General features: G+C 43.0%; 1 protein-coding gene across 2 annotated transcripts in view; it reads right to left on the bottom strand.

Annotated features, from left to right (window-relative positions):
• The window catches only part of SYN3 (synapsin III), a 290,629-nt gene extending 277,875 nt beyond the window's left edge, over nt 1-12,754 (bottom strand). For both annotated transcript variants that reach the window (XM_015427584.1, XM_015427582.1), the window contains exon 1: nt 12,441-12,754. In XM_015427584.1, coding sequence (XP_015283070.1) covers nt 12,441-12,754 — 314 coding nt within the window. The remainder of the gene's footprint in view (nt 1-12,440) is intronic.
• Nucleotides 12,755-13,571: the final 817 nt, after the last annotated feature.

Raw genomic sequence — 13,571 nt, 5'->3', positions numbered from 1 at the left:
CCATCCGTTGATCTTTTGGAACAGGTTAACCTGAAAGCCATACAAGAACAATAAATCACACTACATTTCCTAAAGGTCAACCCGGGTTCACTTACAGGTCTCAGGAAACCTGGCTGGATTTCCTCTGCAACTATACCTGTTTTCTCATTATGGCTCATGGCCATGAACCACTTTAGCAGGTGGTCAGCCCTATAAATCCACTTCAGCTTTAAAAAGGTGTACACAGTGATGTGCACTGTTATAGCAAAAGCAACTCATTTCCTGAGGCTATGCCCCTTGCAATACTAAGGACTTACTCCTAGGCAGAGATGGAAGCCAGGGGGCGGGGCGGCGGCAGAAGTGGGATGGTTTATTTTCAAGTCAGACCAGATTCAGTTTCACCTCTGATCCATTGTATTTATGGGTATACAACTACTGTGTAAATTGTCTGCTAACGAGCTTAAATTAGGTATTTAAATTTTGATCTGATACTGTCAGCTACAAATTGAAGTTGATTCAACTGAAAGGTCGTGTTGGAGGAGAGTTTTATGGATACCGTGGACTGCCAAAAAGATAAATAATTGGGTTCTAGATCAAATCAAGCCTGAACTCTTCCTAGAAGCCAAAATGGCTAAACTGAGGCTATTGTATTTTGGTCACATTATGAGAAGAGTCACTAGGAAAGACAATAACGCTAGGAGAAATTGAAGGCAGCAGGAAAAGAAGAAGTTCCAACATGAGATGGATTAACTCAATAAAAGAAGCCACAGGCCTCAGTTTGCAAGACTAGAGCAAGGTTGTTAATGAGCAAACTGGGTGCCTGTGATACATCATTAGGGCTTCCAGCCAGAGGTCGATTCAGGGGGGGGGTCGCGGGGGATCGCAGTTCCCCTGGGTGAGGTGCGGGGGCGGGGCACACAATGAAGCCCCGCCCCCTGCTTCCGGCCACCCCGCTTCCGGCCCTCATTCAGCCAGGAGGAGGCAGGAGAAGAGAGAGGGTAAGTTATTTCCTCCCCGCCTCTCCCCACCCCTGCCTGCCTGGGGCCAGGGAGCGCCTTGGCGGGGCTTCCTTGCACTCCCGCTGGCCTTGCAGATCCACCGCTGGGCCCCCTGATGTCAGGGGGTGTGGCATATGCTAATGAGTTATGCTAATGAGTTCCCCTAGCTCTTTTTCTACGAAACGACCCCTGCTTCCAGCTCTGGGTTGAGAAATACCTGGAGATTTGGGAATAGAGCCTGGGGAGGGTATGGGGAAGGGAGGGACCTCAGCAGGGTATAATGCCATAGAGTCCATTCTCCAAAGCAGCCATTTTCTCCAGGGGAACTGATCTTAATCATCTGGAGATCAATAGTAATAGTGGGAGATCTCCAGGTACCACCTGGAGGTTGGCAACTCTACCACACACCTCTACATGACTGAAAGCTGCTTCAAGCAGGAGTCTGAAGAGGCGGCATAGAAATATCCCAAACAAGGAAACAAAAAATTAAAAATAACTGCATTTTTAGATCATGTTCATTGTTTGCCAGTTACGAAAGTATATTGAGTTTGTACCTATTAAAGAAATTAGCTCCAATCAGTGCTTGGATTCAGTGGAAGACATCTGGAAAAAGAAGGGGGCAAAGAAGGGGGCCTTATGCAGTTCCGCAGGGCCTGCAAGACAGAGCTCTTCCGCCAGGCTTTCACATAGGGGCCGCCGCTGCCACCACCACCAATGGTGGCGATTCCATCGGGATTAGGAATCGCCCTTGGAAGTTCCGCCATAAATTGCATGGCACTGACAGTGTGGGATTGGCTTGAACTATCTACTGGACAGTGTCACCCCAATTGGGAGGATTTGAGGATACCATCAAAACCACTCAAGACCATCTTGTTATTATTATTAATGGTTTTATTGTCTTCTTTGGTTTTATGTATGGGCTCATGCCCCTTGTAAGCCGCCCTGAGCCTGCTAGCAGGGAGGGCAGGGTAGAAAATGTCTGAATAAATAGAAAATGCCTAAATAAATTTTCACCAATTCCTCCTTCCGGCTGCAGACTCCAGCTCTCCCCTCATACTATTCCTGAGGATTCCCTGCTCCTCAACAGAAGCATGGGGGCACATTTGAGGCTGCAGCAGGAGGGGCAGGTGGGGAATTTCTGGCCCATTGATCAGAGAGTAGAAATTATCAGTGGATCCAAGCTGAGGGATCCATTTAGTTCATATAATAGCTCTGTGTTTTTGTTTGGCATGAGTTTAAACAGGGTTGTGTGATTACCTGTACACACCTCAGAGATAACTGTAGGGAAACTGAAAGGTGAACCAACTCTGAGGATGAAGGGCTAGGAAGATCCTATCTTTGCAGCTGAGAGGGACTAAAGGAAGGGGACACCGACTGCTCCCTCAGAGCACTTGACAGTTTAGGAGGGAAATACTGTTGGCAGCATTCTGTGGGGGAGAGTGGCCCCCTCTGGTGTTTTTAAGCTAGAAATTTCCTTTCTGTGGTAGGCCTGTGCGTGTGCAGTTCCAAATTGGGACTGGCACAGAAGACTGAAGATGAACAACTCTGTGACTGGGTGATCAGGTTTTGGATTTGGGAAGTATAATTGTTGCATGATGCAATAACAAATAAACAAATCTATAATATCAACCTAAAATAGTTGGACTGCAGTACATTAAAAAAAACCCTGAACATAATAATTTAGAATTCTAGGAGCAGAAGGGCATCAACCAGCCCTCTGTGCTCAGTTAATACCACATTATAAACCATTTCCTTGCTGCATAAAATGGGCATACTTCTTTTCATCAGTCCAATGGAAAGAATGTCACCGGGCTATTCCAAAGTTAGACACTGTAGGGTTAAACACAGTACATTTAAGGAGACTCTGTTAAAGTAATTAAGGCTCCCAAATTTGACTCGCATGACTGTATTTATAACCCAGGAGGGAATATTTTCCAGACCCCTTATGTCTATTTTTGTATCAATGCTAATCCTTCACATTTCTTGGTCACCTTTCTGCCAAGAGGATTGGATCCCAAGGTGCTTTAAGTATACACTATAAAAATATAAATACAAGTGGCAACAACAGAGCTGTGAAAATCTGCACAGTTATGTGAGAAGTGTGCCTCTTATCATGTCACTCTGACAGTCTTATCTGAACTCTCTGCGATCCTTTGATTACATCCAGAAATTTTGTGATACAGTTGTGACTCCAGTCATCTGCAAAGATAACTTTGTCCAGCATTACAGCCACCAAATTGTTTTTTATGGATATTGTAAAGAGGAGGGGGAGGGACTGCTCCCATAAGGGTATTTTCAGGCTTATATTCTGAAATTGCTTGTAACAAGAATGTAGAACCAGCATTGGCTTTAATATAAATTCACTCTCACTTCTGAAATTGCTTCCAAGATAACAGCATTTATAAAGTTTGAGTCCAGTGGCAACTTTAAGACTAACAAAATTTTATTCAAGGCATAAGTTTTTGTGTGCAAGCACACTTCTTCCAGTACAGAGAAACAGAATTTCCTCAACCATTACTTATAGGTCGAGGGAGGGTAGAGGGGGTTAGTTGCCAGGAAGGGCTAATTAGAGTCAAGATGCATATGTAACTGGGTGATTAAAGCTGAGATTGGATTAAGGTGGTTGGTAAGATCTGTGAATGACAGTAAATTAGCATACACATACAAGAGTTAACAAACAGATGTGGGGATGAAGTTTGAGTTCAGTGGCACCTTTAAGACCAACAAAGTTTAATTCCTGGGTATAAGTGAGAACTAAGTGAGTTTGCGTGTGTAGTGAGATAAGAAGCCAATACCTTTGTTAAGCTCAGGAGGTTCCATTGTCCTGAGTGCTGTAATAATTTGTAATTCAGCAATCTTCAGTTCTAGTCTGTTTCTGAAATTCTTTTGCAATAAAACAACTACTTTGATTTCTCCATTGAGTACCCTGGGAGGCTGAAATGTTTTCCTACAGGTTTCTCAGTTTTGTGATTTTTAATGTCAGATTTGTGTTCATTTATCCTTTGGCACAGGGTTTGACCTGTTTGTCTGAAGGGCATTGTTGGTATTTAATGCCATATACAATGTTAGAAGATGAGCATGTGAATAAGCCTGAGATGATGTAGTTGATGTTGTTAGGTCCAGTGATTGTATTGTCTGGGTATATGTGGCAGCAATGTTGGCATCTGGGTTTATTGCAAGCTCTGGTACCAGTGTCCATGTTCAAATTAGATGTTGCATTATTGTAGGTGAGGAGTTGTTTGAGATTGGGGGGCTGTCTGTGAGCAAGAAAAGGTCCCCCCCCCAGTACTTGTGAAAGAGAACTGCCATTATCCAGTAGAGATTGTAAGTCACTGATGATGTATTGACCTGTTTAGATTTAGAGCTGTATGTGACCACTAGTGGTGTTCTGTTATTGTCTCTTTTGGGCCTGTCCTGCAACAGGTTTTCTCTGGGTACCATTCTGGCTATGTTGATCTGTTTCTTGACTTTCTCAGGTGGATAATGTATAAACAATGCTAAAAAGGAAAGAGATCCCAAATCTGTATTCTTTTTTTGGCTTGCATGAAAATGCAAACTGACTCCTACTGACTGTTCTTACACATGGTGGACCCTGACAAAGAGCTACTGCTGCACCAACATTGGCACAAGCTTTGGGAAGATGCTAACTTGCCACAAAGTAGTTGGCACCCTACAGCCTATGTTAAGTTGGTATTTGGCACACAGGCAGCTATTTATAAGCATTCCAAGACATATTTCCTCCTATGCAGCAATAACTAATGGAGTACAACTCCCCCCCCCCAACATATCATTACGCATTTAGCAAATTTCATCTGCTATCTTCTTCTGTCTCCCAGGGTTACATGATCTTTCTGTGAGTCCACATAGCCTGATTAGCATGTCACTATTGTGGGAAAAAATGTGTGCTGTTTGCAATTTTTGCCTGCTCTGTTTAGATTAATCCAAATGTGGCCATCTGGGATATGCAGCTGTTAACCTTCTCCCCACTTTAGGAACCTTACAAAGCTAAGGAGAGCAGGAGAGGTGGGACATAGATCCCTCATCATAAGGCAGTTTCAAGACTGTATCCAATGTGAGAATTCATTTCAGACACAGCTGAGTGCAAATAACACAATCTACTGATATAAACAACAGCCCAGCTCCTAGTAGTCAAAAAAGAGGGGGGAAGCCAGTGTACAATGCAGGAAACAAAAAAGAACACCACTGGCAAAAAATAATAACGCACAAGCAAGTAAGCAAGTATATAATGATCAAATAAGCATAACAGCAAGTATAATATAAAACAAATAAACATAACAAGTATGATATAAATCAATAGGCAATAATAAATCATAATAGAAGCATGGCTATAATGAGACCCAGTCTCAAAAGCTGGCAAACACTAAGCCAGAATGGTCAGTCAAGGAGCCATGCTTGAATAAGAATTATTCGAAACGCGGCAACAGGCATCCGGATTACGCGTCGGCTTTTTATGGCTCAGAAAATTTGATGAATTGCACTCCAATTTGGACTTTGATATTGCTTCTATGCTGGAGTAGACACATGGAAAGACTGTGACTTGCTTCTATTATGATTTATTATTGCACTTTGGCCTATTGATTTTATATCGTACTTGTTATGTTTATTTGATTTATATTATACTTGCTGTTATGCTTATTTGATCATTATATACTTGCTTACTTGCTTGTGCATTATTTTTTGCCAGTGGTGTTCTTTTTTGTTTCCAGCTCCTAGTAGTTGCATAGACAGCTATGCTGACTGCATCCTGGCAGAATCTGAAAGGTTCTACTCTGCTTTCATGGTCAGCTTCTTACCTGTATGCATTGGGCAAGTTCCATGAACCAGTGGACATAAATATGACATGTGATTAATAGGACCAGGGATATAGGTCTGAGCCATCGAAGCACGATCCCGCCTCCCGCAGAAATTCACGAGCTTTCCTTGAAAATCCACAGAAATTTGCTCAAACACAAACCTCCAAATTTGTCCTGGAATATGCATGTGCAGCTTTTAATGGCTCAAATTACTCCCCATTTCGGCTTGGGAAAATGGCATGAGGAAGGGAGGCGGGAGTCCCTTCTCTCCGCACGCCAGGCTCTGGATCTTTAAAATGCTGTTCCCTGTTTTGCCTGGACCTTTAAATGGAGATTAAATTTGATGGAAACTCTAATCTCGGCACTGCTGCAAGGGGGAGGGGGCTATTTATATAAATACCAGGACTTGTTTCCTGCTCAGGTACCAACGATCAGCTGCCACCAATGCTGCAGACTCAGTGCCCTTCCTTTTCCTTTGATCAGAATAATCTATTCCAGTTGGAACCAGGGTAGTTTTTGAGCAAAATTGGGGATCACTGGGTTAGGGCTCTTATGCAGCATCCCAGAGGCCTTGCCTTATTGTTTCTTAGAAATAGTGGACAGTGATGGTGACAAAGGCACATGGGTGCAGAAGAAGCTATTTCCATGACATTTACGATGGAGTCACTTCCTTCCTACTCAGCATTCCAGAATACCCTGAGTCAGTTGCAGTGTGAACTCTGCTGGCCTAGAAAGACATGCCTGCTGGTTCAGGCACACCAGAAATTCCTGCCACTTGAACCATGGATGCTACCTGTGTCACACACTGACCACTGCTGCACTAACCTCTCTGCTCGATTTTTGACTTTTATTCTGTAAAATAGTTTTATTTGAGAGCTTTTTTAAAAATGAGACTTGGTTGCTTCCACCTGAAGGCTATTCGCCATTCTGCTCTGATTTCCACTGCAAATGTATCTATATAAAAAAATTAATCTGTGCTTCCCCCCACTGTCTGCAATTTCCCCCAAACCAGCAGAGTTTTATCACTATAGCAATAGACATACAACCTACACCCCCCCCCAACAAACATACATATATTTTAAATGGCAAAAATCCCACTGGCAGGAGGGGTGGGGAATGACAGATGGGAGGGGAAATAGTGCCAAATGTGGTGCCAGATGTTTGTGAGCAGGTGCAGAAATTCTTGGATCTTCCAGAAAAGATCACTCCAAAGCAGGTTTGGGGCAAACTGCAGTGGAGCTGAGGAAAATGCTGAAGGCTGGTGGAAGCACAACATTATATGGAAGCCAAATTAAATCAGGGGTTTTTTTTGGGGGGGGGAATAAACTGTAAGAGCTCTGTGTAGAAGCAATCCTGGTTTGTAAAGCTCCTTGACAGCAAGTTTCGATGATTTAGAACAGGAGTGTCGAACTCATTTGTTATGAGGGCCGGATCTGACATAAATGAGACCTTGTTGGGCTGGGTCATGTGTGTCATAAAATGTAATGCCAGGTAGCGGAGATATAAACTTTATAAAGGACACAAACACAAAGGTTTTTTTTTACTTAAAATAAAAACATGCTTAAAACATTAGCACTCTTGCAATATTTTGTTTATTTAACAGTATCTAATAACTGACACCTCTTGCTCTGAATTATTGCATCAAAATGTCTGTGCTGTTGCAATCTTGAGTATGCTGTTCAGGTGTGTATCTGTAAGCTGCAAACCGATGATGACGCAGCAGCAGCAGAACTGGAAGAAGAAGCAGAAGACAGCCAGTTCCACTGCGGGCCTCATAGAAGCCCTCCGGGGGCCTGATCCAGCCCCTGGCTGCATGTTTGACACCCCTGATTTAGACCATAGGCTTTTATATGAAAAAACCATACACTGAGTTACCTTCTGATCTGCTATCTATTATGTGGTTTTTATTTGTCATTTGCAGGAACACGGCATACTACCAACACATCCCAGCTATACAGAATGGCTACATATCTGAGGATATATTTTTAGGTCTGAGTAATCTTTTCTTCTCTCGTCTTCTTTTCAATTTGGTGATGCCATAAATTAATGATATAAGGTGATGATTCTGATAAGGATTTTCGATTGTACTAGTTGTACTCACTATCAATGTTTTAGTTGCATACATTATTGTAATTGTATCCGAACTCATGGCAATATTTGATTAATAGGTTTAACTATCTGTATGGATTGGTATATATGTAAGCTGAAATTCTGTCTTTCAATAAACATTATTAAAAAATTTTGCAGACCATCTTGACTTTGCTATAGCAAATAAAGGTAATCTATTAACATTTCAGTAAATACATCTGCCATATACAAATTCTTTGACTGCAGATCAAGGGCGCAGTGCAGCTAAATGAACATTATGTTTGGTCCCATTATTTAATTTCAGCGGGAGAGATTTACGTCTTCAGTCAGTAACAAGATACAATGTGGAATTTACCATGATATGGAAAAAGTTGTTTTTTTAAAAAAATAACTGGTGTCAGTGGCAAAGTTGAAAATTTAGACAAGGAACTGCTCCGAAGAGAGTGGAAGCAATTGATGAATGCAGGCAAAGAAAAGGTACACTAAGCTCTTCCTACCGATATGTAGAGATAAACAACATAAGCTGCTATAAGGAAAGTCGACAGAGAAGAGGCCTTTTGGCTGCAGATAGGGGTTCGTCAGTGGCAGCTCTAAATTTTGTTTGAGAAATTCACTCCAGCTGAAGCTTGATTTTACTTAGCAGTGATCTGGGCAAGGAAATTGCCAGAGGTGGGACGCTTTCCTCCTGGATGAAATCATGCGCCTGGATTTGGCTGGCTTGCAGTAACATGGAGTTCTGCCATTCCATTTCCTCATGTCCTCCTGCTGTGAATACACTTCTGTAGTTTGTCCACCCCCCCCTTCATATTTATAACCTTCCAGTACCACAGGTATCCTTGCTTTCAAAAAATGCATCTCTGGGGGCAGTGTGTTTGTGTGTGGGGGGGGAGGTAGAGAGCATAGAACGTACCATGACACCAGTTGGATTCACTTTTTTTTTTAATGCACAGAAAGGAATCAGGGAAAGAATGATTTCACTATACTGCCTCACCTGCAGGCTCAAAAGTCTACTCCAACTGTATTCTCTTCGGTTATGAACTGATAGCCTTCGCTGTTTAACACAAGCGTGAAGGAATCCATAAAAGGAAAGTGTCAATCCTTTTTGCCAAAATTCCACCTGCACCCAAGCAAAGTTCACCTCTTCCTTGTTCTTGCAGGCTCGCTTCTGTCTGAGGTGGTAAAGGGCTCCCAACACAATACCAAGATTATTACCATGAGGTCCTTGCTCTGAACCCTCTTCTATTTCAAAGCAGCCGTATTGTAGAGATTACTTTGGCAGACAATCACCCAGAGAGCTTCTGTTCCAAGAACTTCATGTAACCCCTCAATGAGCGTTCTGATTTTTGTTGAACAGCAGCCCTCCTCCTGCCCAAGGCTTGCCACAAACTGCTTTTGAAACTCCCTTGCACTTTAAAATGCAGTCCAACGAACTACTGTTTGGAAGCAACCCTCCCCCCCATATGGACATATGGCATTAGTCACATAGGATCATGGCACAGACAGTTATCTGCTAAAAATAAACCTAGAAGATGGGAGGATGGGTAAACAAGGGGTAAAAGGATGCAAGGAGTGACAGCAACAACGCTATTGGGGTAATGAATTGTGTATCTCAACATCATATCTATTCTAGGCCAGAAGGTTGATGGAAGTGGGTTGTAGGGGCCATGCTACTCCAGTCTTCTTCCATCTACACTGGCTCCCAGTTTTCTTCCAGGCTCAGTTTGAGGTGCTGGTCTATATGGCTTGGGGTCCACCATACCTGATGGACCGCCTTCTACTCATCCACTCCAGTCATCTCCAGAGGCCCTGGTTTGGGTGTCCCTGCCCCCTGAGGCTAAACAGGGAGCAACCTGAGAAAGGGCCTTCTTGGTCGTGTCACCAAAAATTTGGAACTCCCTCCCCAGGAAAATTCATCTGTCTCCCTCGATTGTTATCTTCTGCCAGCAGGTAAAGACTTTTTGGGGTTTTTGGCATACGCCCAGTAACTCTTATTGGCCTTCCTTCCTGGTTGTGCTGTTATGTGTGTTTGTATGTTTATATATATATATATAGGAATTGTTTAAACATTTTGCTGCTTAATTTAATTTTTTTTTTTTTATGCTCACCACCTTGGGAACCCCGTTTGGATGGAAAGGCAGAATAGAAATGTTTTAAATAAGTAATAATAGCTAAAGAATAATTTTGTGTGCATTATATTACTTTTGCTTATTGATACAGAGGTGTATGAACCTTCTCCATAGTTGCCAATAGGCCCGGCAGCTCATGGAGAGACAGAAAGATGGAGACATTTTTTAAGAATGTAGAAATGTATTTTAAATCCTGAATCAATGGATCTTCTCCATGTTCACAGTACTTTCACCCACCTTTAGCCAAGCAAAACTCCCAAACCAGGAGTCCAGGACTATTCTCTCGCAATATGTTGGAATCCCACTGTCTTTTATTTGACAAAAGCATTGATGATAGACTGACACCTAGTGTTCATCTTATGCAATTGCAATAGTTCAAAAGGGGTACGCTGGTCAGTCAGAAAAACAGCAGGTGGGATTCAGCATGAAATAGAAGAAAGAGGGACAGAAACAGAAGTAAAGCACATTCTCGTGGATGCATGTTAATATTATGTCTAAATTTATGTAATCTGTATTGCTGGCTCTGGTAAGAACATAAGAGACGCCAATGTTGGATCAGGCCAAAGGCCCATCCAGTCCAACACTCTGTGTCACACAGTGGCCAGAAATACCAGGTGCCATCAGGAGGTCCAGCAGTGGGGCCAGGACATTAGAAGCCCTCCCACTGTTGCCCCCCCCCCAAGCACCAAGATGACAGAGCATCACTTGCCCCAGAGCCCCTAGCTATACCTTGTGGCTAATAGCCACTGATGGACCTCCGCTCCATATGCTTATACAATGGGGGGGATTCACTTATACAAAGAATTTATTAGGAGCAAGCAAAAAGTCAGCTGGTTTTAGAGGTGGCCAGGCTGTATCATTAAATAAAGGGAAGATTTTAATGGATAAACCCCTGCTTATTTTAAAAGGAAGGGGGCTTCTAGTTTAATAAAAAATATACCTGTAACCTCACACTCAATATTTTACAAAAAAAATTATCTGCTGTTGGATACCTATTTTCCTCCTAATGTTTAAATTATGTATTTATAACATTGATACTTTTTATACTAATAATTCTTTATATTGAATATGGTGGGTCAGATCTAAGGTTGGCTTCTGTCAGCATAAAGTGGGGATATTTGGCAATATCCTCTTTTTATTGTGGACTCCCATTTTTGCCCCCTCCTGGTATGAGGATCCCCTGTCCCCCCAGAGCAGCATTTCAGGGAAGGCTAAAGTGGGAGGGAGGAGCCGGGGAACTCCATTCCACTGACAAAAGTGCCTTCCATTAGCAGAAACCAACCTTTCAATCCAACCCAATGCGTTTAAATTGTTTTTACAGGAATTGTATTTGTACTGATAGGAATCGTCTTAGAAACCATTAGCTAAGATACACATAGTGATATTTCCCATGGAGACATAAAACACAAGTGATACTGTAAACCTGCTCATTCCTACAATCAGGCTTTTTAGTCTACAGAGCAAAATAATCCACAGAAAGGACAAGGAACCATCACATTTCTACCTTTCCCCTCAGACAAGAGGAACTATATGTGAATGTCTCTTTGAGTTCATCTCGAGCCCTTCAGTGGACTTTGAAAGGTATCAGTCTACCAGGATCTCGTGCTCTTTATAACCATGACCTGATTTTTCACCTTGTGACGTTTCTCATGTCAACATAAAACATGTGATATCGTAAATTCGTCCTTAGTTTACTGCTGTAGTATCTGTGGTAACATGTACGGATTCGGTATTGTTATACTACATTTTAAATGTTGAACGTGATTTTAAAAGTTGTGAGGAATCTCAGGCACAATCTACATCTTATATACATACATTCTCAGTATTTATTGTTGAAACACTCAGGCTGCGGTCACATGCACCAGTTGAGGCGGAGGGGAAGTGAGGCTATTTCCTCCAGAGGAATTTGACATGGAGTTGCCAGATCACACACATGTAGCTGTGTCACTGTGTGATCAGACACAACTGAAGGTGACTAGGGTTTTTTTTGCCATTTGTTTCCCATGCACATAAATGAGGAATCGCACCTCCACACTGAGGGCCCCCTATAGAGTATGCGATGATGCACATACTCTGGGGGGGGGGGAACGGCGCTGGGATGGAATGATCGAACCATCCTGATGGCCTGAGTGCGTGCTTGCATGATCAGACAGAGGAAAGTCCGTCCATGGCCTGCCGGAACCCATAAGAGCTGGACTTTCCCCGTTGTCTTTTAACTCTGCTTCTGTGGTGGAGCAGCATGGATTGCCAGTGACTGCGGGACGCTTTCCTGATGTTGCTCTCTGATCATGCCCTTTAGATCCATCAGGCATTTGCATCTATGTCGGATCTAAAGGCGCGTGTGATTGCAGCCTCTTGTTGCTCGTTTAAGACCCAGAAACCTTACTGAAACAGGATTTTCCCCTTCCTTAAGAAAATACTGTGTGGATACTTACCAATCTGTGTGTGCATCATCAATTACTAAGAGGATTTGGGGTTTCTGCTGGACAACAGGAGTGGGGCTTGCTGTCGGCTCAGTCGGTCCTGCCGCTGCTTGCGTGGTCTGCTTCATGGCACTGGAGATGGAGCTGAAGATGCTGGTACCAGAAGAAAGAGGAGGAGGTGGCTGCAAGGGCTGCTGCCTCCTCTCTGTTGCTGGGGAAACGGGATTGCTGGTGGAATTATCAGGACGCTGAAGGTCCATCATGTAACCATTTGGCAAGTTGGCCACAAAACTACTGTCTGAGAAGCGCCTTCGCAAGAAATTCATGGTGATAGCTTTCCCAAAAACCAAAATAAGTCAAAATACTGGAATAACAAAGTCTAAAAACTTGCTGGTTAGTTGGATGAGGTGCTCTGTCAACTGAAATTGTTCTGCAGGGAGGACGCTCCTTGGTTTTCCTATATAATTATTTTGTAGGCTAGACCTGTAAAATACAATAATACATTTGTTAGGCCTTTATAGAGCACCCATCAGAAGAATGAGTGTGCTTTCGCATTTCTTGCTTATGTGGAAGTAAAAACTCATCCCAAGCTAGAATTTCAAAACATTAGTAAAGGTAAACGTTCCCTTGCTCAAAAGCCAGTCGAATCCGATTCTAGGATTCCGGTGCTCATCTCCGTTTCATCTCCGAAGAGCCAGCGCTGTCCAAAGATGTTTCCGTGGTCATGTGGCCGGCATGACTAAACACCAAGGTGCACGGAACGCTATTACCTTCCCACCGAAGCGGTACCTATTTATCTACTTTCAATTTCTTGCTTTCGAACTGCTAGGTTGGCAGGAGCTGGAACTAGAGACGGGAGCTCACTCCGTCATGCGGCAACTCGGGTCTCGAAGTGCTGAACTACCGACCTTCCACAGCCTGCAGTTCAGCGTCTTAACCACTTGAGCCACCGCAGCGCCTTCAAAACATTACAAACCCATTAAAATGTTAGCTTTTTTCAGACATTACGTCCATGCATACCAGGAGCTCAACAACAGTGTTATTGGAAGCATTCCCTCCAGTGATGCTCCAGTGATGCTCCTGATATGCAAGGTCATGTCTGAATAGGGGTACAATTTGTATTTTGCATGCATCTACAGCTTC

Source organism: Gekko japonicus, unplaced genomic scaffold (assembly GCF_001447785.1).
Source record: "Gekko japonicus isolate JY-2015 unplaced genomic scaffold, Gekko_japonicus_V1.1 scaffold28, whole genome shotgun sequence".
NCBI lineage: Eukaryota > Metazoa > Chordata > Lepidosauria > Squamata > Gekkonidae > Gekko > Gekko japonicus.
This window is presented reverse-complemented; position numbering and strand designations above follow the sequence as displayed.